The 24,574-nt window shown below is 40.4% G+C and overlaps 1 protein-coding gene across 1 annotated transcript in view; it reads right to left on the reverse strand.

Annotated features, from left to right (window-relative positions):
- Positions 1 to 24,574, reverse strand: part of LOC121297441 (kinase suppressor of Ras 2-like) — a 74,421-nt gene that overhangs the window by 14,574 nt on the left and 35,273 nt on the right. Inside the window, 13 exon segments of the mRNA XM_041223767.1 lie at positions 4,363 to 4,496; positions 5,289 to 5,385; positions 11,215 to 11,582; positions 11,902 to 11,950; positions 13,242 to 13,308; positions 13,731 to 13,772; positions 14,430 to 14,499; positions 14,502 to 14,606; positions 17,708 to 17,826; positions 19,649 to 19,681; positions 19,975 to 20,042; positions 20,924 to 21,007; positions 22,580 to 22,649. Of these exon segments, the coding sequence (XP_041079701.1) occupies positions 4,363 to 4,496; positions 5,289 to 5,385; positions 11,215 to 11,582; positions 11,902 to 11,950; positions 13,242 to 13,308; positions 13,731 to 13,772; positions 14,430 to 14,499; positions 14,502 to 14,606; positions 17,708 to 17,826; positions 19,649 to 19,681; positions 19,975 to 20,042; positions 20,924 to 21,007; positions 22,580 to 22,649 (1,306 nt within the window).

A 24,574-nucleotide genomic window follows, 5' to 3' on the forward strand; every position in this document is an offset into this window, starting at 1 on the left:
AAACACTTTCACTTGAAAGTGAACAGACACACCTCTAGCTGTTTCCCTTTATTTGCAAAGTCTATTGGTGGCAGTGCTACTCAGTAATAGATTCCAGGGGGTGGAGCAGCAGGGAGAACATTTTGTATTAAATCTCACCGCCTGTGAGAATGGTGGAATGTCAAGTGAGCGGACAGTTGATAGCTGAGAGAGGGACGTGGGGAAAGTGGGGTTCGATGCCCATCTTTCATACATCACAGTGTTATTCCAAGAGTGAGGGCACACACTGCAGCATTCCAAAACAGGGCAACACCTTCAAATTAACTTGAAAGAAACCTCGGTATAAAGATGGTAAAACACTTGATTGAAAAAAAGAAACTGGTTATTAGTTATTAACTCTGGTTCCTTCCTCCGTACCGAGGACTACAGCTTCACTTAAATGGTGTCTTTGATATCAGTTGGATCCTACCTCAGTAAAAGCTGGTTTGTTTCCACAGGGTATTTTATTTTCTAATTGCCAGCCCCTCTCCAGCACTGAATGTACAGTAATTCACTGGAGTGATGCATTTCTACTAGTCACCACACAGTACAGCACCTTTCTGCTGATCTCTTAATCATCATCTGATCACTCAAGTAACCACAAAAGCTCTAATTACCCAGTTGCACTCCACCTCATTAGAAGCCTGCCTGTTAAAATCTGGCTCTGAGGTTAGGCTGAACCACTTTGCCTCCCAATGACATGAATCCCTATTACAATCACCTTCATTACAGCATGGAAAATGCTTGGGAGGGTGTGCAAAGTGAAACCCCCACACACTGCTGAGCGCACACTGCTATCTGACTGGCACGCACGTACACAGAGCTTACTGTATATATAACATTAGTGTGGTGTACAGCGCCCCCTGAACTTGAAACAAGTTAAACAGGATAAATGATAACGAACTGTACACCTCCATTTGAGTAGGTTAGTTTAAAATGGACTTGACCAAATTTCTGAGCCTCTCTTGCTTTAGATAATGTTTAACAATCTACAGAGTCCTGCTTTTTCAAAGTTTCTTCTGCTATGTAGAACACCTGAAATATCTTCCACTGGTCTTTTTCTATCAGCAAGTCAGTTGGAGCCGGTGCACTCATATGTGGCTGATGGTGAAATGTCAAGCGAACCTTTGTGTGAAAAGGCCCTTGGTTGTGACACATTACAGCTGATTACAACATTGAAGCCACTCTTTTAAAGTGGCCCCTGTTCTAACTGAGATTTACATAAAAACAATTCTGATTTCTAGCTATCTTTTACATTATACTGTGATGGTAGAGATAAAGAGATCAATACTCAACTCTAATTAAGTAATTGAGCGCTCGGGTGAATCGAAGGGCAGAAGACACTGTGGTCACTGAGTTTGACACTCATGGCACAGACTGCTGTAGTGTTACACAGCTGAGAAACATGTTTCCATCTGAACCACTGAAGCAGAACCTTTTATCATATCATTAATGACTGTAGTTACCAGATAGTCCAACAAGTCAATACAGGGGAATGTGCTCTACCACCTGTGGAATACTGTCTGTAAGAAGGGTCACGTAATTAAAGTGTTTTTATCAGGAATTACTAGCGACAAGAGCTAGCGCTGAATAACGTCACATGAAAGCCAGCTACATCAGTCATGATATGGGTCCAAAACAAAAGCCAGGAACACCAGTGGTGATCCAATTCTATATGCAATGACAAGCAGGTCTTCCAAAACTCGTGTTCGCTACTTATAACATGCATGGGCTGTGAAACTACAGCACCCTCGAGCCAAATGTGAGTCCAAAGAAAAACAGATGACAGCTCTACAAAATAAAAAAAAAAGATGATGTTAATCCCTTCAACCATGCAACCCAGGAAAAGAAAAGAATTCTGGATGAGTCTGTCAACGGCATGCTTCAGTACCCCAGCTGTGCTCCTTTAGAATTCATCGATTGGTTCTAAAGGCAAGCAGATCTTGAAGTGAAAGCAACACATTTGATACATTTCTGAAGCATGCTTCTAAATTAAATAAATATCCATGCGAGAGAAGCTGACCCTTTAGGAATGCGTACGCAGAATGAATTAAGGCAACCCACACATATCCCTTTAATTTTCAGTGTGCTTTAAAACTGATGTCTTTACGACACAAGAAAAAAAAAGAACAAAAATCATACTCTTTCACTGAATGCATTACATAGGGTGCATTAGTAAAATACACACGTTCATTTCAAACATTATATATCATTAGCCTGCTGCAGGAATCATATTGAAATATCGCCTTGAGTGCAGCCCATTATGAGGCTGGAGGGCTGTTAAATTTAAATAAGCTTGTTTTCCAAGTTTCGTTAAACGAGAAAAGAGGTTTCTATCCTGCTGTACCCTACATGTCATCACTGCTGTTACTGTGTCCCTCTTCAGTATTCCATTAAAGATGTTTTTTCTGCACTAAATAAGAATTCTATTGTTCCAAAATTCCGACAATTAGTCTGCTGTGCAAATGTCAACAAATAACTTCTTTAAATCTGCACCTGAACACACGGCTTTCGAGGTCTTGTTTGTAACAGTTAATCTAATAAAGAATATCGTCAAATCAATTATCCCTAACAGTATACTGAAATGCAGTTCTTAAGCAATGCGTTATATATTTTTTAATAGGATGCAGTACTCAAGAGAAGACACCGTGTATCAAGGGTGTCAACAACCACCCCCCCACCAAAGATCAAAGGTTACAATGGAAAGTTCAGTGCAGCTAAAGCTGAGAAAGCCAAATGACTAATCCTGACAAATCACATTTATTTTCACTAAAGGAATGCCTTAGGAAATATTCATATTTCAGACATTCCCTCCAGCCAGTGCGTTTCCAGTCCATTTGACACAGGAGGACGTGTCAAATCTTTAAAAAAAAAAAAAAAAAAAGCTTTCATAAGAAAAACTGAAGGGTGTAATAAACGTGGGGAAAGCATGGAAAGCAGGTTTAATAAGCCTTCCTAATTCCTGAACATCTTATTTACCTCTTGAACAATCAGCTCCTGGATTTAGGTTATTTTTCATAAAATGGGAACAATAATCTGCATTCTGTTTTAGTTCCGGTTTTATTGGAGAATGATTAAGAACTCAATTAAATTATTCTTTTTTTTTATATATAATTGCACGGTGAATCACAGTGATTTAAAGCTCAGCTATCGCATTATATTTTAATTATGCTTCTAAAAGCTCTTTGGGCTGCATTTCAGCGTGTGAATTAATTTTGAATCAGCCAATTCAAAGCCTTAAACAAAGATTGACGCAAAAGGCTTTCCTGAATCAGTGCCCAGTTTCATATGCAAAGCCTTCAGTATTTTTGATTTATACACATAGAGTCTGTATATCTTCAAATAACTTTCTCAGTGTCTTTCCAGATTAAATGTTTATGCTATCTGCAATCAATAAGAGTAGTGTTATTGCAATTACTCAAACATATTTTTTTTTGATCCCGCGAGTATCTAGAATACCGTATGTGAGCTCTGTGCCCAGAGATGCAATGTAATTGTCACAATGTATTGAATCCAGTCGCCTGTTTTGTTGGGTTTTGTATGAGATTGGTCATTACTGTAAAACATGGCTCTTTATGAGTGGGCAGAGGATTGCCTTCCAATTGAATTTCTTCCGGACCTAAATGAATTAAAATCAAGGCTTCCATACACCGGAGCTGCTTAGAGTGTGTTTTCTTTACTCGCTAGTTCGGCATTTGTAGAATTTCCCTCTCAGAAGGACAGTTCTGAGATTCACAGCAAGTACTCTACTGTGTCTCCTTCTTGGATGTTTTGCATACAATAAATACAAAAAGATCTCACCAATCTGAAATGTTACATTTTTTTTTTTTTTTTTTTTATTGCACAGCAGCCAACCAGGTGCAGAGTGGGATCAATGAGCTACCCATTGGAGCACTGGGTGAAATATGGGGGTTTATTGTGCTTTGGTTTCTGGCCAGATCATAACAACAGCCACACATATACATAAGGAGAACTTAGAGGCCTCCAGGCAAAGATGTGTTCTTCTCAGCAGCACAGGGTTGCATTGTCATTGGGAAGGAAACAGCTGTCAGGCACCCAACACCTCTCATAAAAGATGATGTTTTGTTCATACAGGTGGAAGAAAGGGCTTTCAGGTGCTCGTCACCCTTCATTGACATGGAAGACAAACAAACATTCTCCACACTGCCTTCAAAGAACACATCTTCATGCTCAAGTTCTTTCATTTATTTTAAAGACCGGGCTGTCTTTCATGGTATAGCTAATTATCACAATTTTACGATGTTCTATCTAGCAAATAATTTATCTGCCATTTGCTCTTGCTAACCTTCTCTCAGGATTTCAAGTGATTAGGGTTTGCTTTACCTGCCCGCCTGTAAGACGCCGGATATGGTGAAGAGACCGAAATCGGTTATGACCACTTTGCCGTTGTCGTAGAATACATTCTTAGACTTCATATCTTTGTGAAGAATTCCTTTGGCATGGAGATAGCCCATCCCCTAAAACAGAGTAAAGAACATAATATAATTGATAGATAGTTACAGTAATTTCTACATGAAGAAAACCAGGATCTAGATGGGATGCTTGTTGTGTGGTTTAGCCATCACTTTACAGATTACATTTGTAACAGACATCCAACATGAACCAAAGTGCTCCAAGTGCATTTACCTAAACCTCTCAGTTTGTATGCATCAGTCTCTTAGTCCTCAGAGGTAAAGTGACCCATGGGTTACCTTTCTGGTTACAGAGAAGGAATGAATAAGTATGCATTATCTATTCAAAGATCGAAGCTCAGTATTGTAAGATGTAAAGTGTAGTGTGGGATGACTAATTGTTTGACCCAGGATCTCGTCTTCGAGACCGATAGGAGCCGCCCTCGTTTGAGGTGCGACCTCCAATGTCAGTCAAAGGTCACCAAAGCCGGGTGATGGAGGACCACCAAACCCCAGAAAGGAGGTACAGTTGTAAAGGAGGCAGTGGGGAGATGGAGGAGAAAGACTTGCAGAACTAGTAGTGTAAGGTTAGCCTGTACTATATAGGTTAAGGAACCAATAGGATTAGCAAACTGAGCCTCGCCCCCTAGAATTACGAGAAGCCTCTACTGAAACCTCTAATTTGTGTTTAAATGTTAATTTGCTGTGCACGAGCCGTTTGCAACCTAGATAATTATTTCCCTAATACATATCCAATTAAGTCTAAACTAACAAGATGATTTCCTATGGAATCATACAAATTAATAAAAAGTCTGTATTAAACCCTTCAACCACGCTATTTCTTTGTGATTCTCTTACCTTGACAATCTCTTGCGCGATCTGTCTGGTTTTGTTGACGTCCAGGACGATTTTGGCATCTCTCACGACAGAGTACAGGGTCCTTCCTTTACACAAACTGGAGAATTAAAAAAGGGAAAGTGCCAGTCAAACAGCCATCATTTTTATAGGGTACGGGCAACATTGTTCTCAAGGATATGGACGAATATTCAATTGCTATAATTGACAGCAGATTTCAACACTGCCAATGTTTAAATAATTAATTAAATCGAAAACCAAACATCCAGCAGGGCATTTTAGTGTCTTCAAAAATGTGAAAAAACTAAGTTTATATATGAAGGATTTAAACGACAGCGATACTTTAATGTGTCACTGTTCACATACAGTAAACTGAACAGATGCCACTGTGCATTTCATTGTGATGAAGTCGTGGAACAAAGAACTGTCAGCAAGCACTCTTCATCAGGGTTTAATGATGTACATATTAGTATTAGTGTTTCCAAAAGCTGTACAGGCAAGTCCATTAATGATAGCTGTTTGTTATACAGAAGTAGTCTGGCATCAAGTCTTAACACAAAAAAGCTCATGAAGAGGTCAGAGCCTCATGCAAATTCTCTTCCCAGGTCACATCTTGTAATAATGAGAATGTTGTTCTACTGCTGTGAAATCACGTTATACAGAAGTTATCTTTAACCACATTCTTCTTGCCTTCAAAAGCCTCTCAGCTGAACAAAACGGATGTGTTTTTATATAATATGTTTTAAATTGTGAAAAGAAATAGGGTTAAATAGTAAGGGCAGCATATTCTGTTATAAAAGATATCCTGTTATAAAATATACATGGAAGAGTTTAAATGATTCCTAGTTTAATGTGAAACAAAAAGAAAAAATGTGACTGATACCCCACTGGGATCTCCTTCCCAGTTGGTGGGGCGAATTGCGACTCTGAACAGAGCAATTCCACCACAGGTCTTGAAAACGCACACACCGCTGGGCTCTGACAGCCCAGTGACGCTAAGCTCCTGATGGCTCATGAATGACCCGAGGAGAGAGCTGATCTATGTAACAACAGCAGGGATAAAATAAACTTTATTCTTTCGCAGCAGCCTGCTGTGCCTAATGCCATGACGTATCCACTTGCCATGCATTACAATATACTTTGAAACCCAGGTCCTAATAGAATATGATGTGTACGAAGAGACAACTGCCTCCTCAACAATGCTATTCCTTTGTGCTCCCATGTTCTTATACAGGGAGTCCAGGCAAATACAAGCCTACCTGATAGAATGACACGATGGAACTCAACTCAGATAGAATGAAATTATTAGAATGTTCAAAAGTTCCGGTAGCCTGCTGCTGTCGACACTCTCCCTAAGATCGTGCTCCTCCCACTGGGGCATTCGTCCAATCTCGATCATTTCAACATCAAGTAAGCCTCAGGGGCTCTCAATTGAACCTAACAAAACGTCTAGGATTCCAGTCTGAAGGACACTTTGGCACCTGTACAGGTGTCATGCCATGGAAGAGTGTGTCAGCATGACTTACTGTACATCACGTGGTTTGCAAAGTACACCATTCATTAAAATAAAAACAGAAACGGATTCAAGAACAAGGGGCATCCGTAGCAAGTTATACTGGGAGGGAAACATGCTGATGAACGATACATTAAACAGCTGCATTGACATGTTTTGACTCCAGGGTGGAAGACTGGAAGAGGCTGTGTGGCCTTGTCAGAGTACCGACACTGTGGGCCCCCGACCGTCAAGTGCAATTTGTTGGGTCATTTTCAGCAGGAAAAAAAAAAGAATGATTCCCCGTGGCCGCCCTGGGTAAAGCGGAGCCGGCACACCTGGAAACTTCTCCTTGCAAAGCGCTTGCTGGAACAGAGAAAGCATTCCCTCAAGTAGCTCTGGAGATGCATCTGGTAAGAATATCATTTTTTCTTCTTCTGTCTCTTAGGCCCTGCTCGCGACTCCTCTGACTTGGGGCTTTGAAGACTGTCCCTTTGGACAGTCGTAGTGCAACGAAGTGCAATCTGGCTTCAATTCATTCCCATCTGCTCTACGGGAAGCTGCCGGATGCCTGGACTGTACGTCACTGCAGCAGCACACGCTTTGATCACACTGTTGTTTACTTGCACCTGTTCAGAAAGCTGCAGAACATGGGCTCATGTGGCCATGGGTATAATGTTGCATACAGTATAGGCTAATAGACTCCCTCCCGAGTTGGTTGGGTGATTTGCATCGCCTAGTCCTTGCTTAAAAATGATAATGCTGGATTTGTGGTTACTAGGACTGGCCCAAGTGTTTTATCATTTTGGTTCAGCGCGTATCTAGACATCAGACACCTTGCATTTTAATGCAACAGTTTGGAACTATCTGGAGGGTTGCTTTCTGAGCGCTTACTGAGGAGCTCTTCTTACCAGGTTTATAAACGTTTATCATGGTAAATCTGCGCAGTAATTTAGCAGATTTCTCAAGCTTTTCTGCATTTAGAACAGTTTACCCTGGTCTGCCATGTTTTTTTAAAAAATGAATATGCTTTACCATACCTCTCTGGGCTTTGCAATGCTTGCCTATGCTATGGCATGCTTTCACTTTATTACACTTTCCTAGGCTTTTACTAAAGGAAGTGGTAAAGCACAGTGGTGCTTTAATAAAATGGGAAATAAATGGTTAAAGAGTGTGATACATGCTTCCTGAGCTTACTCAGTGGTTAGAGTGGCAGTGCAGGCAAATTATTCCTCTTATATTCTATCAGGTGCTTGTTAAAAAACATCTTTCTGGCAAGCGACAACTTCAGTCATGCATTTAATGAATGAGTCACTCACTTCAGGTTTGAATATCTTATGAGTCACTTGTCCAGATTACTTCAATTAGGTTTTAGCTTACAAAGAAGCTACTGTACACAAGGTATGCTAAAACAATCTCACATTGTCTGCAGCAGCTTCAGACTGTTTTAGCATCTCAAGCTAAAGGTTGCCCAGGAAATTGGCTTCTGATTTTCGGCTTTACCGATAAAAAACAATAAAACACCCCCGATACAAAAATGAAATGGGTGTATATCCACAAACACTGGAAAAACACTGGACATGGTTACTCAATTCACGTAGACTTCACCCCTTTCCACGTGAAAAAAATACATAAATAACCTACAAAACACACCTTTCCCAATGCAGTTGGGCAATGTCCCGCCTTCCTGACTTGTATCTCGCATTGATTCGTTCTGAATACTTTAAACCCTCCCTAACTACTGAGTGGCAGCAAATTTCTACATTTCTATTGGAGGATTATGACACGCTTGCGAGATTTAAAACGAGATGTTCTTGCTCGCGACAGAAAAAAATGTCCAAGAATTTTGGAAAATAGTCAAAAATTTCCTACAGTATATAAAAAGGAAAAGCCCCAGAAAGAAAACTATTTACATAAAACTCGAAAATAGGTAAAAATAAGCACTGAAAAATTTAATTAATAAAAACCAATAAACTGAAACTCAGGTTACAATGAGGCACATTATACATGCAATAGAAATCCTAATGCTGTGCATATTTAAAAACACTAGAAATCCAAATGCTGTGCGTATTTAAAAACTATTATTTTTTCTTTTTATTCCACTGGCTTTTCATGAAATGAGAACTGAAATAATTGGCTGAGTTTTAATGATACATTTTTTATCCAGAACAAATTTGGAACAGCAGAACAAGAGTAATATAACAAAAAACACTTCAATTAAACGGCCTTATTTTAATTAAAACATAACATGTTGACAACTCAGAATTATTGTAAGGGGGGGGGGGGGGGGGGGTAATTTACACACAAGATCATTACAAAAGAAATGTAACAAACACTGTTTCAAAAAGAAACACTATGAAAAAAAAACAAGCCACTTTGACCTGGCTGCAGAAAAGTGTTTTGTGTGAGGGCTTTATTGAAATGTCTCTCCGCTGCACATCTTCAGCAGGTATTGCCTGCCTGTGTGTCTGTGTGACCTGCACTGTGAGACATTACTCACAACCTCCAACAAGCTCCATTAACTACAAAACTAGCCTAGCCTGTACTACACAATGCTCTGTGCCACTTCCTGGATTTATAGCAATGATCTCCCCCCTGCTTATTAAAATAAGTGGGGTGCGTTAGACCCTGCACGAACTGACGATCGGGGCTACAGTTTTTGGGTACTGACAAGGACTGACAGTGAGGCAAGCAGTTCTTCATAGTGAAACAAAATAATAATCAGCTCCAGGATGATCCGTTTTGCTGTTTCACAGCTGCAAACTGGATCCAACGAGTACCAAGCCGAAACCCTCTCATAGCACTGCGTATAGCTTCTCAGACACTGGCGCATCCTACTACAATATCTTTCTGATATTTTACATTTACTGTCCAGATGGTCGATAATATGTTTTTTTCTTCATTTCTCAGTCAATTAGATGGACACTGATAACTGCATTATCTCTTTTTTGTGAAGGTATGTCCTGTTAAGACTTTATTGATGGCATTGGCCACGCAAACTGTATTATTTTTCAATTACATGTAAACGCAGAGATCTGTTTACTGAGCTTGACAAATGATGCGTTCAGGCTGAGAAACGCTGACGTCTTTTATGTTTTTTTTTTTTTTTTTTTTTTTTTTTCATTTCAGGCTCACATTCTCATTCAGTGCTTGCTCTGTAACAAAAAGCAGAATGTTGCACAATAAAACATATCTTTGCTGGTGCTGTTATTCTCTCAGACAGATGAGCCTGTACCAAATTTAAGCAGTGTGGGTAATTTGGTACCTGTGGCTGGTACCGTTTGCTTCTGAAAGCACAAGAAGGAAACTGACTGAAGAGTAAAAGCTAGCTTTGTGTGAACACAATAAGAACAGCAAGGGGTTCATTGAGGTCAACCATAGTCGTTCCATCCTGAAAATGGCAGTGGTTGACTAATGATGCTTTTGCATAAATGGAAATTAACAATTCGCAAAAACATCAACGTGTCAAGCCTTATCGTCGCTATTACAGCATTTGTTAAGATAATGATTTCAAAAGCATGCACAAACAAAATGAATCAATTTAAACACTTGTTGGCTCTTTTGCAACTGATAGGCTCTTGAGCTAAACAAAAAAACCACTAAATGGCAAACAGAGAGCCCCCTAATTAACACTCATTACCTATCGATAGCTATCCAGCTCTAGTTTGTTCTCAGCCTTGTCCCAGGTGCACACTAGTTAGGCACTAACTCCTCTTAGAGCCATTGTCTGATTGAGTATGGAACTCGAAACAGGCTCTCATCCCAGCCGGTGACAGGCCCCTGAGAGAGGGTTCTGACAAGGCAGTGTGATTCAGCCTGGCGTTTCACACACCACCACAGACAGAGGCTCTCAACTGCTAATTCACAAGTACAGCATCTCCACATCCCGCCTCAACCTCAACAACAAGTTTCATCAAGTTAACACCAGATTATTAAAGAGCCCTTTCCTGACCCACAATTAGCTCTCAATCAAGGGAAGCTTTCTTTGTCTTCTGTCGTCCTCACATCAAATTCATTAGCATGACAAAATGATGCAACTCCAAGAACGCCTTAGAACAAAATATACATTGTTTAATTGCTATAAATCCAAGTAAAACCAAAACGAATAACCCTGCAATCTAATCCATAGGCATTGCTATTCCTGCACAAGTGTTTAAACTCAAAGCTGGGTTATTTCATGACAGACTCTACTATGAACACTGGTCTTAGAAGTCTTTTATTAACTTATTTTAAACTGATCAATTTTATCCACGTTTTGAAGCATGGTGGGGAGCGTCAAGACCTATCAGCGCTCCTTGGGGTTCCCCAGCCAAGACTGGCAATTCGTCACAACCAGGATTCGATCCAGCGAGCTCCTGATTGGCTCATTCCACCTGTAGCTCTTTTACTAGAGAATCTTTTCGCTTTATTTTTTTTCAGAACCGCGGGCTCGCTTACCTTGTAATAATGGCTAAGTGCGGCGGGCTCATGCAGGCGCCCATGAAAAGCACAACATTCTCGTGTCTGGTGTTTCGGTAAGCCATGACTTCCCTCTTGAAGGCTTTGAGCTGGTCCTCGTTGTCCCGCTCAATGTCTATTAGCCGGATGGCTATCTCGCCGTGCCAGCGGCCGTGGAAAACCTGGCCGAAGCGGCCCTTCCCGATGAGCTCCCCGATCTCCAGCTGCTCGAAGGGAATGTCCCACTCCTGCAGGAAGATGCTGGTTTGACTGGCTTTCCGGGGGAAATTCCGGGCAGACAGGAGAGAGAGGTTCATCTCCTCAAACTCATCTTCGGAGTCCTCGGCCTCATCGTTACCATCTTCATTCTACAAGCACACCGACATAGCCTGATTCAGGGGGGCAGGTCCATGCAATCTACATATAAACAGCCATATATCACACACACACACACTCACTAAAAACCAAAGGTTTTCATTCCACGCATGCACACATGTTTTTGTTTTGTAATAATTGGCAAAAAATGTATGTGTGACAAGCTGGAGTTTATTACACGTGTATTATTATATGAATGGCATGCTATATATTCGGAATTCGATCAATGCTAGAATTAGACGTTGCATAGCATTTTGTGCAGAATGCAATATGAACTTTGCAGAATAAACCTGCATTGAATTACCAACTCACATCTGATGTAGGTTCAACTTCAATTTGAAGCAGGGGATTCCCTTCATTGCTAAAATTTGAAAAACAAAACATAAAGGCGGTGAATAGTATGAATATGTATGTATGTATATATATATATATATATATATATATATATATATATATATATATATATATATATATATATGAAGTTAAGAAAGTTAATGACATTTCTTTTTGCTCCTTTTCATTCCGAAGTGGTTATTTCTAAACCAGTGCTCTGCAGTAAAAGTTTAATTCACTGTTCTGTAATGTCATCCCTCCCTGGCTGCTTAAATAGAAATGTAACAGGATGGAGGCCGTGTGTGAACCCGCAACCCTGCGCACTGCAAGCGAGCACCTTAACCACAATACAATCGATCCCGGACTCGTCTGCATGCGTGATTATAGAGCTTTTAACCTCATCTCACCAACGGGACAGGACAGAATCCGCAACAGCGGTGTATCACACTGTGCTGCCCGCTACATCAATAGTCCCACGCTAACTGTAGAAATAGGAACCTGTGCTAATGGCACAATGGAACATTTCTCATTTACTGTACATCTCAAACTGCAGCAAAAACATCACAATTCAAAAGCAGCCTGTTGAACTTTCATGGCCATCTTCCTTCTTAAGAATATCATCCGTGACAGTGCTGGGTGTCTGGCAATATGAGGGGCGTTCTAAGGTGGAGCGCGTCTGTTTCTTCAATCACAGAGGCAGAGGAGCATCATTATTATTCACCAAACAAGTGCCTGCTTTCGTCGTTACTGCTATTTAATACATCACTGATCAACAGGGCTCTGTTGTGGGTTCTTTAATCTTCTTCTTGTATCAAATCTCCAAAGGCACAAATGCAAGCAGTCAGTGCCAACCCCCTCTCCCTCCCTCCCTTTGCTCGCTCAGCCCATACTGTTCAGGAATGTGTAGCTGGTTGCTGGAGACTGGATAAAAGAGAAGGAAAGATTTCCACAAGTTAAATGAATTTATTTTCATCACAAAAGTAAATTGGTAACCATTTAAATCCTTTGTGTCAACACACAAGAGGGACGGAACACATTTCCCAGTTTAAAAGTTGTTGTTTTTTTTTTACAACAAATTAATAAGCGGTTCTCATGATGCAAGCCCTCACTGGAAACTAACCGAAGTAGACTAGTGCCTTCTTCGATGTACTTGTGGATGACACTCCTTGTATCTCCAGAATCTCTCAACAACCAGCCAGGTTAATCACAATTGGATAAGTGATTCTCTAAAAAGATGCAAGACTCAAAAGCTCTATATCTCCATTATCAGGCTATGCTTGCTAAGCAAGGGGGTGCAGATGTGTGAGAAACTGTCTTACGCTGAGTCAGAATTGACAGGATGAAGAATGACTTGTGGAGCCCGACTTGGCTCCTCTGGTGTAACATCTGGAAAGAAGAAATGAGAGAAGGAATCAGGGAACTCAAAGGGAACCTTTATTTCTACATCAAATGAGAAACACGAACCATCAGAGGGGGCCTCAAAGCAGGAACGCATCGCTTATTTAACAAGAATCCTGAAATCTCAGGAAATTAAACAGAAACGGAATTAATTTATTCATGCCTCGGCTAGTCAAATATTTATCAAAGGGTTAGGTCTCTGTTAAAGACAGTGACGGGACAAAAGAAAGTCGCCTGACTTGCTTCATTATCACTACCAAGTCCCAAATGTCAAAAATTAAGGGACAAAAAAAACATGGCTTAAGAAAAAGCTGGCACTTAGATTGTGGCTGGGAGGAGGTAACATCAAACGAGCAAGCTTGTTTGAGTGCATTATGGGAAGAATTAATGGGCAATTATACCTCACTTACCTGGAAAAATGAACTGCTGCTTGTACCTGTAATAATGAGAAGCTGGAAACAGATAAAATAGGACTGTAAGCAGAGCAATCAACCCCAGTGTCAATACTGTTCAATGCGAGTCCTCATTTAGGCTCAGTGTGAGCTTTTGAAGACTTTATTCTAAGTTATTACATTGTGCAGCATACAGTGTCTCTGATTGTTAGGCGAGTTTTAGCTTCTCAAACTGCACAATCATTTCTATTAGAATAAGGGACACCCTTCACACCACATGTGTTACTTTATATGATAAGTGACAAAAATGACGACGGTACTCATGAACTACCGTTCTGCATGACAAAAATAAAGCCTTCACTTTTGAACTCTATGCACGGGATGACATCTTTACACAAGATTAAGATGTAACTGACATGCTGAAAAATCCTTTACTGTGATTGGATGATTTCTCATATATGATTCATGAGATTATTGAGAAGAGTTGATATTGTTTATTAGACTGGCTTGTGTGTACAAACACTATCTTTTCAAGACCTCAAGTGGATATCCGAGGAAACAGAACCAGGCTGCCTAGCCAGGTTTTATTAAAGCAATCATGAAACAGCCATTAGCATCGGAGGTCTGTCAGTTATACAAAGCCAGTCCTACATAACAAAACTGAAGCTGGCAGAGTCATGAAAAAGTAGATGACGGACACAGCTTCAGAGCAAATACCTGTGAGGTTGAACTGCTTCTGCTGCCTGGTGCATTGTGGGGAGGGGTGGAGGGGGGAGGGGGGCGCACCGCGACCTCACTCCCCGTCAGGGGGGGTGCTGGTGATGACGGCGTGGAGGAGGTGGTTGACGAGGGGTTGCTGCTGGAGTCGGGCTGATAGGGAACAGGAATGTGATCCTAGGGGAAAAAAAGACATTTTAAAACAGGCTTGCCATCCTCAGCAGACACCGGCTTTAACCACGTGTTTCGTTTCATCGGCGATAAAAAGAATCGACAATTGTTAATACCAATGAACCTGCTATTGTCTGCTGCCGTGCCGTCAATACTAGATGGCATTTTAAACAGTTATTGCAACACCTTCTTCATATGTACCTTGCAAGTGCGTGTGTAATATATTCACTAACTGGAGTGGTAAATATAAGCACAATTATCAAGCCTATTTGCAGTGCATTTGTGAGAAGAAGCTTGTTTTTTGTGCTCCTTTAACATTAACATCTGAACTTGTTTCATTAGCGCATACCCTGTCATAAAATAGCTCTTTGCTTAGAATCCTCCAGTTCATTAGTTTCAATGTAAAATAAATTACCTTTTAAAGCTCCACTGAGTACACTTTCTCTGCAAATGCATTTTGACTACAGTCCTCCTGTTTTGCAGAATTAGTTAATAAGGAAGGCTTTTTACTTACAGCACACTTTCCTTCCTTTTTACATTAGACATTGCATCTTCAGTTTTCACTCTGCTACATATTTTTTATTATAACAAATCAAATACTTGGCGTCTAATGACTGTCCTCTCTAGAGGTTACATCCAGCTTTCATAATGATGTTGGCTGTTAAATCTGTTTATATTAGCTTCTGTACTGAAGATATTAGGAGAGTCAGCTTGCACGCTCAAAAGCTGTCCATTTAGAAAAGAAACAATCACTTTTTTGAACACCAAAACGGTACAGGTTGTCCAAGATGTAAATTGTTATTTAAAGCTAATATCTTAACAGAGATGTTTTTTTATACATATGTTCATGTGTTTTATTTTATTAATATGTCATACAACTAATAAATAGAATTGCTTTTGTTCAAGTAAAAAAACAAATCAAGGAATGTGAAAGGAGTGCAATGTTTAGAAGTTTTGGAAATGAGTTTGGGTTTTGGTGTGGTTTGGGGTTTGTGGTTCGGGTTTGGGCACACCCCCACTAGGCATGATTCTCTAACAGTACAGTTTGGCAGGAAGAGAATGTGCTGGGGTGCACGCATCAGCTCCATCAAGTTCTTCAGATGTATTTTTAACAAGGATCCTGACAACTTCAATAAATGATCTGCTCTCTCCTGATTTAATAACACACCCCCACCACCATTAACATGTACATGAAATGAACAGATGTAAAAAGAACCTAAAGACCACAGACGTTTTAAAGGTCTTGCTTTTTCAAACTGGACCACTGATGTCCATTTTAAAGTGCGTCATGTCTAAAAAAGAATTTGATCAACAGGTTTTGAAAAAACAGATTGCAGAATGCACACTGAAATAGAAATATAACAGCATTAATCAGGTATTACCGGTTTGATATGTTCCCAAGGCATGCATAATTATTTATCTCAGTATAGCCAGGCCTTCATCATTTTAACATGTTTCAGGAGAGGGAGATATTTTAAGTTGAGTAGGCTAAAAGGAGCGTCATTAATGTGCACTTCAAGTTTGTCACAAAAAAAGAGATTATCAAACAGTATCTTATTTAAGCAAAAACATTGAATTCTATCAAGACATTTGGTTTTTTTTGGTTAGAATATTGAGCTAAAGGGGATCCCTATAGGTGCACCAGGCAAAGGCGCTCCATGTGGAGTGCAGGATGAGCCCTATAGCCTGGATGTCGCCGGTTCGAGTCCAAGCTATTCCACTGCCCACCGTGGACAGGAGGTCCCAGGGGGGCGCCGCACAATTGGCTGAGTACCGCCCAGGTGGGGAGGGCTTAGGTCGGCCAGGGTGTCCTCGGCTCACTGCGCACCAGTGACCCCTGTAGACTGGCCGGGCGCCTACGGGCCTGCCTGCAAGCTGCCCAGAGCTGTGTGGTCCTCCGACGTTGTAGCTCTGAGGTGGCCTGCATAGTGAAAAGAAGCGGGCGGCTGACGGCACACGTTTCGGAGGACGTGTGTTTCTGTCTTGATCTCTCCCGAGTCAGCGCAGGGGTGGCAGGGGTGAGCCAGGTTGAAAACAGGCCCTGGTTATCTTGTTGTGCCGTGCATAGACAACAGCACAAGGAGATCAGACTGGTGCATCTACTCCCTGGAGACATTTCATTTGGAATATAAAAGGTCACACAATAACGGTTTTCCCTTTTGGAACTGACTCACAGCTTACGCCGTGAATGCAACCCTGCAGCCTTTCTTAACCCTTTGCGGTCCATTTATTCAGCACTTGTCAGGCGCATCAGGTCCAATTTATTTTCACACACGCTGTTTATTTTACACGCACTGTTTAATTTTTTTTTTTTTTCAGAGTAAAACAGGTTTAAAAGGTACTGAATCGCAAAAGGGCACCCAATACTGTATCTCCAGCCAAGCCCCAACCCTTGTTCGCTGTATTTTTCACATACCTGTGTATACTGAGAAATCCTCTCCTGATCACTCGTTTTATAACCAAACTCCTCAATAATGCGATCCAAGTCATTATTTTATTACTATAACATCTCAAAAAGCTCTCCAAGTGTCTGTGACATTCTTTGAGCGCTGGATGCAGAAGCAGCTATCTCCTTTATTTATGTCCGTGTTATCTCTGTGGTGCATGGGGCCATGAGATACGCCCTTATTTTTTCGGCTTCATTCGGCTCCTATCAGTCTTAATCGGCCATTGAAATGTTTTCTCAGCTTTTTCCAGAGAAAAAACGACTAGAGACCTGTGGTTTACATCTTTTTGATGATGTTGGACAGGGTCCGACATCGGACTGGAAAGGGAAAATTGTAATGTCGGACCCTGGCCGATGTGTTGGTTAAAATAAGATCTCTACTTTGTTTTTTCGGCTGGAAAAAGCTGAGAATGTGTTGAAATACATTGTTAAAATAAGATAAGACTTTGAGGTCCCGGCGGCACTGAAAGGGTTAAAGTAGACTGGCTTTTTTTTTACAATTCTGTAATGGATCTACAGTCAAAGATCTCTCAGTGCTCCCATAAAAAACTGATCTCTCTCTCTCTCTCTCTCTCTCTCTCTCTCTCTCTCTCTCTCTCTCTCTCTCCCTTCACTCCAATGGAAACCCACAGAAACACACGCTGCTGTCGGAGGGGCTTACCTTGTTAATTTTATTGGTTTTGGGGAGCGTTTGGCTGACGTGCAGGTCTGAATACCTGGGGGGTCTCCTGAGGGGGTTGTTTATGTCGCAGGGGACAGATTCAGTTCGAACGAGACGTGCTGTAGGAGTTAAACAGAGAGAGAGAGAGAGAGAGAGAGAGAGAGAGAGAGAGAGAGAGAGAGAGAAGGTAAAGGGCTTCAATATCCTCCCTGGACAGAGACACTGGGGCTGGAGCGAGATGCATGGCAGGCATTATTATCAATTATAAAGAAGAAAAAACAACAGGATTATTTTTCACTTTGCGTAATTAAAAAATAATAGCTTCTAAGATACCTGAGGTCATTCATTATGATATGAAATATTAAGCTCATTTTCTTTTCATATCTTTCATTAACTGATAAAAGCAGAAACACATGGACTATTATAAATGCAGTTTATATGAACAAACATTGCCCCAGTTGCAGAATTATGTGTCAACGGGAAGGGAACAGTTTAAAAGAATTCGGAATGAAGAGACAGAAGCCCTTTAGAAGTGGAAGGTGGGTAAGCAAAACCCAAGTATTGTTAAAGCTAGCTGACGTATAATTTACACTTGAATTCGCTCGTGTTTACAGTAAACCCTTACATGAAGTCATCAGGAAGAGGCATGTCATAGTGTGTTAAGAATCCTCATGAGATGGCATGCTCTTTGCACGCCTCTGTTTCTGTTTGGATTTGTGTTCTCTCTGTGCTAAGCACTAGTGCTGTAACACTCTGCTGGAACAGTCACACGTTGGTGTATGTCAGGTATATAGATTGAGCTACATACAACGTGGCAAAGTGAAGTGCCCAATTAAAAAATAATCTCAAAAATAAGGAAAATAAACATGACATTTCAAGTGACGTTTCAAATGTGTATGACATTCAGAGTGACATTTCAAATGTAGCAAAATATCTCAACTTGGAGAAAATTGGATGATGGGAATCAGAATTTGTAGTATCAGAGAGACAGAGAGACAGTCATCTTCAGTTCCAAATGCATTGTGTATAATACAATACAATACAATGGAATACAATGCAATACAATACAATACAATACATAATGATTGGTGTATATTTTTTTCTCTCTAGTTACTATCGTCCAGGAGCGTCTTCAAACTCAAGAGATCCTAGTTCAACACACCTTCAATAAATAACATAAAAATAAGTGTCTACCAATAAAACAGTTTACCAGAGTATTTTTGCACTTTGCTATGTTTCTGATAAACCTGTATGAAGGCACATCATGAACTGAGGCTGACTTCATTTGGATCCAATGAGAAGCTATATCACACAGCATGGGAATTAATGCCTTATAGGGTTATTAGTTCCATCAGCATGGCCACTACAGGTTGTTCAAAGTGCATTATTTAAATTGACCGTATATGTAAATACGGTCATTTCCTGGTAATGAGATATCAGATCTGTGGTGCCCACGGAGTAAACTTGACGGACATTCCTTGAAGGGTTTTCCATTGGCAAAGGTCAAACAAGACAGTGAATATCATGAAGTGAGGCTGGTTAGGGTCAAAAAGCAAGACCAACCAACCAATCGCTTCTAATGATCGGTTCTGCACTTTGCTGCTGCCCTGCTGGCACAGTTCAGTGGCTCAGGGGCATTCTTTCTTACTGAACTGCATCCTTCACTGGAGTTAAGTGGCTACTCGTGCATTTCCCTATTCACTTTTACCTGCAATGAGGGAAAATAATGCGGAACGAACAGGCCAGGATGCATACAGGTCTTGAAATCTCTGGAACAACATCATGCCGCTCCTCACTGCCTTAGTGCAAAATCTGGTAATTCATTGGCAGTCAGAGGCTGATCTTTTATTTTCATTGCAACTTTTGGAGTGAGCATAACTGCAAGGGAGCAGCAGTGCAGAGTTAGTGTTGGGTTCGGTGTGCTTTGTAGCTCATCCATACCTGTGTATAAGTGGCTGCCCTCCTGCTGGATTCCTAATTTCAAAGAAACAAATGCATTGTCACTCAATACTGCTGTCAGTTAATTCTCCTTAAAACAAACAAGGGGCAGATTTATTAAGATCTTTACATCGTAATTAAATCTGCACTCTTTTTTTTAACTAGTAACAAACAACTTAGACACAAGTTTAAGTCTTTAAATTAAAGTTTTTAACAGTTTGGCAGCATCAACAGCTATACCGTATATTGCCAATCTATTACAGTAAGTCACATTGTAACAGAAACACAATAAGCTCTAACTGAGCCAGAAAGTTATGTTGAATCCAGACCTCCACGCTGAATAAGAAGTAAATGACATGGTGGGGCTTCTTTGGTGCATTTGTTGTGGCACTTCAACCTACAAGACAAAATATTTAAAACAAATTAAAATATTGGGGACGATTCACAGTCAAAGTGAATGAAAGATCAGTGAAAATGAATATAAAGCCAACTGCAAAAGCTTTTGCAAAACGATCAGTTTAAAGGAGTAATTGCCAAGACTGACACTTTCAGTCCTCTTGCCTACCCGAAGTGCTAACAAAAAAACACTCTGATGATAAATTATACAAACGAACGCGTTCGGCTTTGCAAACACCTCTATAGATGCATAAATAAATACAAATTGCTGATGTTACTTGTTTTTTTTTATTTGCTCAAGGCACAAGGCCACAGGTCTGGGAGCAAATTAGACTTTCACTTTCCATTAAACAAATATTAAATATATATCAGTATCAGAAATGTCAGCTTTGCTTCCTTTCTCAAAGCCTTGGCAATGCAGAAGGACCATGCCATTAAGAAATTTCCTGTGAGGTAACACTGAAGCCAGCGCTGATACAGAGATCTGATGCTAATTAATTATCATGCTTGCAATAGTGACAGATCCCCAGGGAATTATTAGAATTATTCTTCTCCTGTCTAGCACGTGCTTCATTGACTTTGAGAAAGCATGCTCTCTGTATACAGAGTCTCTGTGTGTATGCATGTGTTAAAATATCACCACACAGATTAACACATTAACATTAACACAAGCCCCTTATGAAGATATTAAAAATGATTCACATTCACTTGTCTCCAGTCCACTTTTACTTGTGGTTACCTGGGCATTTCTACACTGTGTGTACCTGTCTAACAGATGGAATCCGTTTGGTTTGCTGCCCCACATATTTGGAGGCAGTCACTGAAACAGAAAAGACCATAAAAACATAAAAAAAAACCTAGCATTTAAAGTTTGGAACATACTTGCAGTTTTTACATTTCAGTCCAAACAGCATTCCTTTCCCACATACTATGCACGTCTGTGACATCCAGTACTTGGTGGAAAACCTGCCAGAGAAATAGAAGACATTTGCAGCTCACATTATACTGCCATAGGACCATTATATTTAATATCACTGGAGCTGGCTATGAGAGAAAGTAGCTGACTAGAAATATATGTATATAGAATATATAATATATATATATATATATATATATATATATATATATATATATATATATATATATATATATATATATGAATATGTAGAAGTAAGCAGCAATATGCTTGCAATTATTATTATTATTATTATTATTACTATTATTATTATATTATTAGTAGTAGTAGTAGCAGTAGTATTGTATTTTGTTTTATAAAAAATGAATTATCAATCTAAAAAACCAAAAGAATATTGGGGTTAAAACGACCTCCCCTTTAACTCTGATGATAAATTGCATAACAATTGGCGACACTTTGGGGATTAATTATGTTAATTGCAAGTGCTTTAATAATCATCAAGATACCAGTCTAGTGTACCTGATCTGTTCTTTAATTGAATACAAACAAACTGATCTTAATGTGTTTTATAAAGCGCAGCGTTACTGTTTCAGTCTGATGATGAAAAGAGACCCCGACAGTGTATTTCAACAGCCGACATAAACTAATTCAACAGCATGCTGTTAAAAAATTATAAATATGTGCAACAATGAATAAACACCTCTGCACTCCTCCTCTTTCACAAAGTAGTTAGCAATCATAGCAGCCTGTCCCTTCATCACTGCCTGAGTGGCAGTGCTCAGCTCTGATATGCTTCCCATCACTCACCTTAATACTGTCAAACCAGCAGGCAATAGAATATGAGTAATGCTGTTTGACAGAATTGGCGTATTGTCATCGGCCCCTCCATTTCACCTCATCCCAAATTTAATAGTCTCCTCTTACTAGAAAAATGATATTTAAACGGCAGACATGCTGATAAATGACTAGCCTAAAATGAAACAGACTGTCTTTGTTTTTGACTTTGTATATCAGTGTCTGCTCCTTTTCAAAATAATCTCTACTGATAGCTAATCCAATAAGAGCCTGTGATTTAATGGGGGTGGATAGCGTCACACTATTGTTTTCTATTCTAGCAAAAGACAGGGCACTTTATTATTGATGTCAAAGGTACAGAACTAGTTTAAACCCTCCATCCATACAGATTTCTACCAACCTATGGAATCCGCATTTCCTTAATATATATGTCATCAGGATAACTAGATAAGCCTGCATGCCCTGATGCACAGTCAATTGTGTTAAATGATTTCATCAGAAACTTTCTCCATATCTTGGATGCATTAACAAAAACAAACATGATTTTTTTTTTCTTGTTTTTTTTACTTTTGGGGGTGGGAGTGGGGGGGTTGCAGTCAAGAATTGAAGAAAACACCCACATGCACTAAGAACTAACTTTAGCATTGTGTCCCCGATTAAATATGTAAGAAATGAATTAGCAGTTCTTTTAAATCCTCGTATTGATCACTGTCAGGGTGAAATACATGCAGGGAGCCTGTGATGAAACTGACCTCAAGCGAGGCTGTCTACAGTAATTAGGATGACATTTCGCTTGGGATGCGTTTTTCTTCTTGGTGAAACGTTACCTGTGTTTTATTGAATTCCCCAGATCTCTACGGGGAATCTGAGGAGACCATCGAGGCACTGACAGTGTGTCTGCATGGAGAGAAAAGCAAGAGCCGAGATTAACAATCCAGGGACTGAAATCCTGGAACAGAGACAGAGACACTGCCAGGTTTAACAAATTGATTGAAATAAATGGATACAAAATAAACCACTGAATAAAACAGCATTTCATTTTTTTCTGTATTATTCCAAATACCTAAACAACCTTAATGCATCAAACTGGAAGAGGAAAAGCAATGAGATTGAAATGAAATCAAGGTGAATGTTTAAGGAACTCGAAAACATTGAACATTGTACAGATAATTGTTTATTTCACTCAAGAAATGTTTCCCCGGAATAGATACTTCTAAAAATTGCACAGATGACGGCTTTGGTCATTAGCTCCTGTGCTTGCTTTTTAAAAGAAAGTGACTGCGAAAACAGCAAACCATCTGTCATAGTGTGGAAACTGTAACTCCTACTGAAGCAGGGTTACCACAGTCGTCAAGCCGCTCATGGGGTCACAGAAATACGTTTTTTAAATGGTAAAATCTGGGGCTTTGTATTTTATTATTTTTAAAGAGATGCTATGGAACGATTTCTTACTCAGAAGATCACGCTGTCATCATCAAAAAAAAAAACTGTTTACCGCTGCATGTACTAAAGTTCAGCATAAATGGACAGGCATGCACACACACGCATGCACGCACACACCCACACATGCACGCATGCACGCACACACCCACACATGCACGCATGCACGCACACACCCACACATGCACGCATGCACGCACACACCCACACATGCACGCATGCATGCACACACATTGAGTTAAACTGCTATTATAACCACTGCTGATCAGAACAAAGGGTTATACTGTTTAGGTTGCTGTCTAATGTGCTTTCTCATAGGACTGGTGTGTGAGGGCTTTTGAATTTATGACAGTAAAGTGGATGCAAAGACCTTTAGGAACTCATTAAACGCACAAGCAAGGAGCAATAAAAATGCTAAGTAATGGCAGAGCTATCAGCACTAACCTACAGCATCTTTACCACTCGCTCAGCCTCCTTGTTTGGTAACGTTTCAGAGGTTTTAAACATAGATCGTTCTGAGCTCACGCCTGCCCGTACGCGGCATAACCCTACCTGGCAATACTAGTCAATGCATTACCCTAATTATGAAAGAGTGACCATCATTAGGGAAGGTCGAGGCCACATCCCATCTGACCTGGGATGCCCGCACACATAAAACCACCCACACTGCAACCACAAAAAAAAGATTTAGCAGAATGCTACCACGTTATCTTAGTTTGTTCAGCCTTTGCAATTTGAAATCAGTGTTTTTTTTGTTTTTTTTAAACGACTGACGTATTAGTTGAAGACGTGTTATGAAGGCTAACAGTGCTTGTGTAAGGAGTTCATTAAAAAGATCAGGAATACAATTAGGAGTGCAGCTGTGTGAAGCATGCTGTTACGTGGCTGCTATCAGGGAAACAATGTTTTCTTGTCTAAGAAAGCATCGATAAAAATGACCTCACCTGAGCTGGTGTAAGCAGGATTTGTCTGGTCAAAATGTGGCTAATACACAGAGATGAGCCAGCCACTAACGCAAAGGGGTGTAGCACTTGGAGGTGCATTCGAGAGGTGCACAATTGGCCAAGCACTGCCCGGGTAAGGAGGTTTAGGTCGGCAGGGGAATCCACTGCTCACCGCGCATAAGTGACCCCTGTGGCCGACAGGGCGCCTGTGGTTCTGCAGTGGAGCTGCCAGATCTGTGTTGTCCTCCAGCGCTATTGGTCTGGTGGCCTCGCTGTGGATCCGCAGTGCGAATAATGACGGACTGGCAGGAGCACGTTTCAGAGGACGCGTGCTCCAGCCTCCATTCCCAGAGTCAGCGGGGGGTTTGCGAGCAGTGAGCCGAGGATACAGATAATAATTGGACACACTAAATTAGGGAGAAAACCGGGTTAAAAAAA

This window comes from Polyodon spathula, chromosome 22 (genome assembly GCF_017654505.1).
Source record: "Polyodon spathula isolate WHYD16114869_AA chromosome 22, ASM1765450v1, whole genome shotgun sequence".
Taxonomy (NCBI): domain Eukaryota; kingdom Metazoa; phylum Chordata; class Actinopteri; order Acipenseriformes; family Polyodontidae; genus Polyodon; species Polyodon spathula.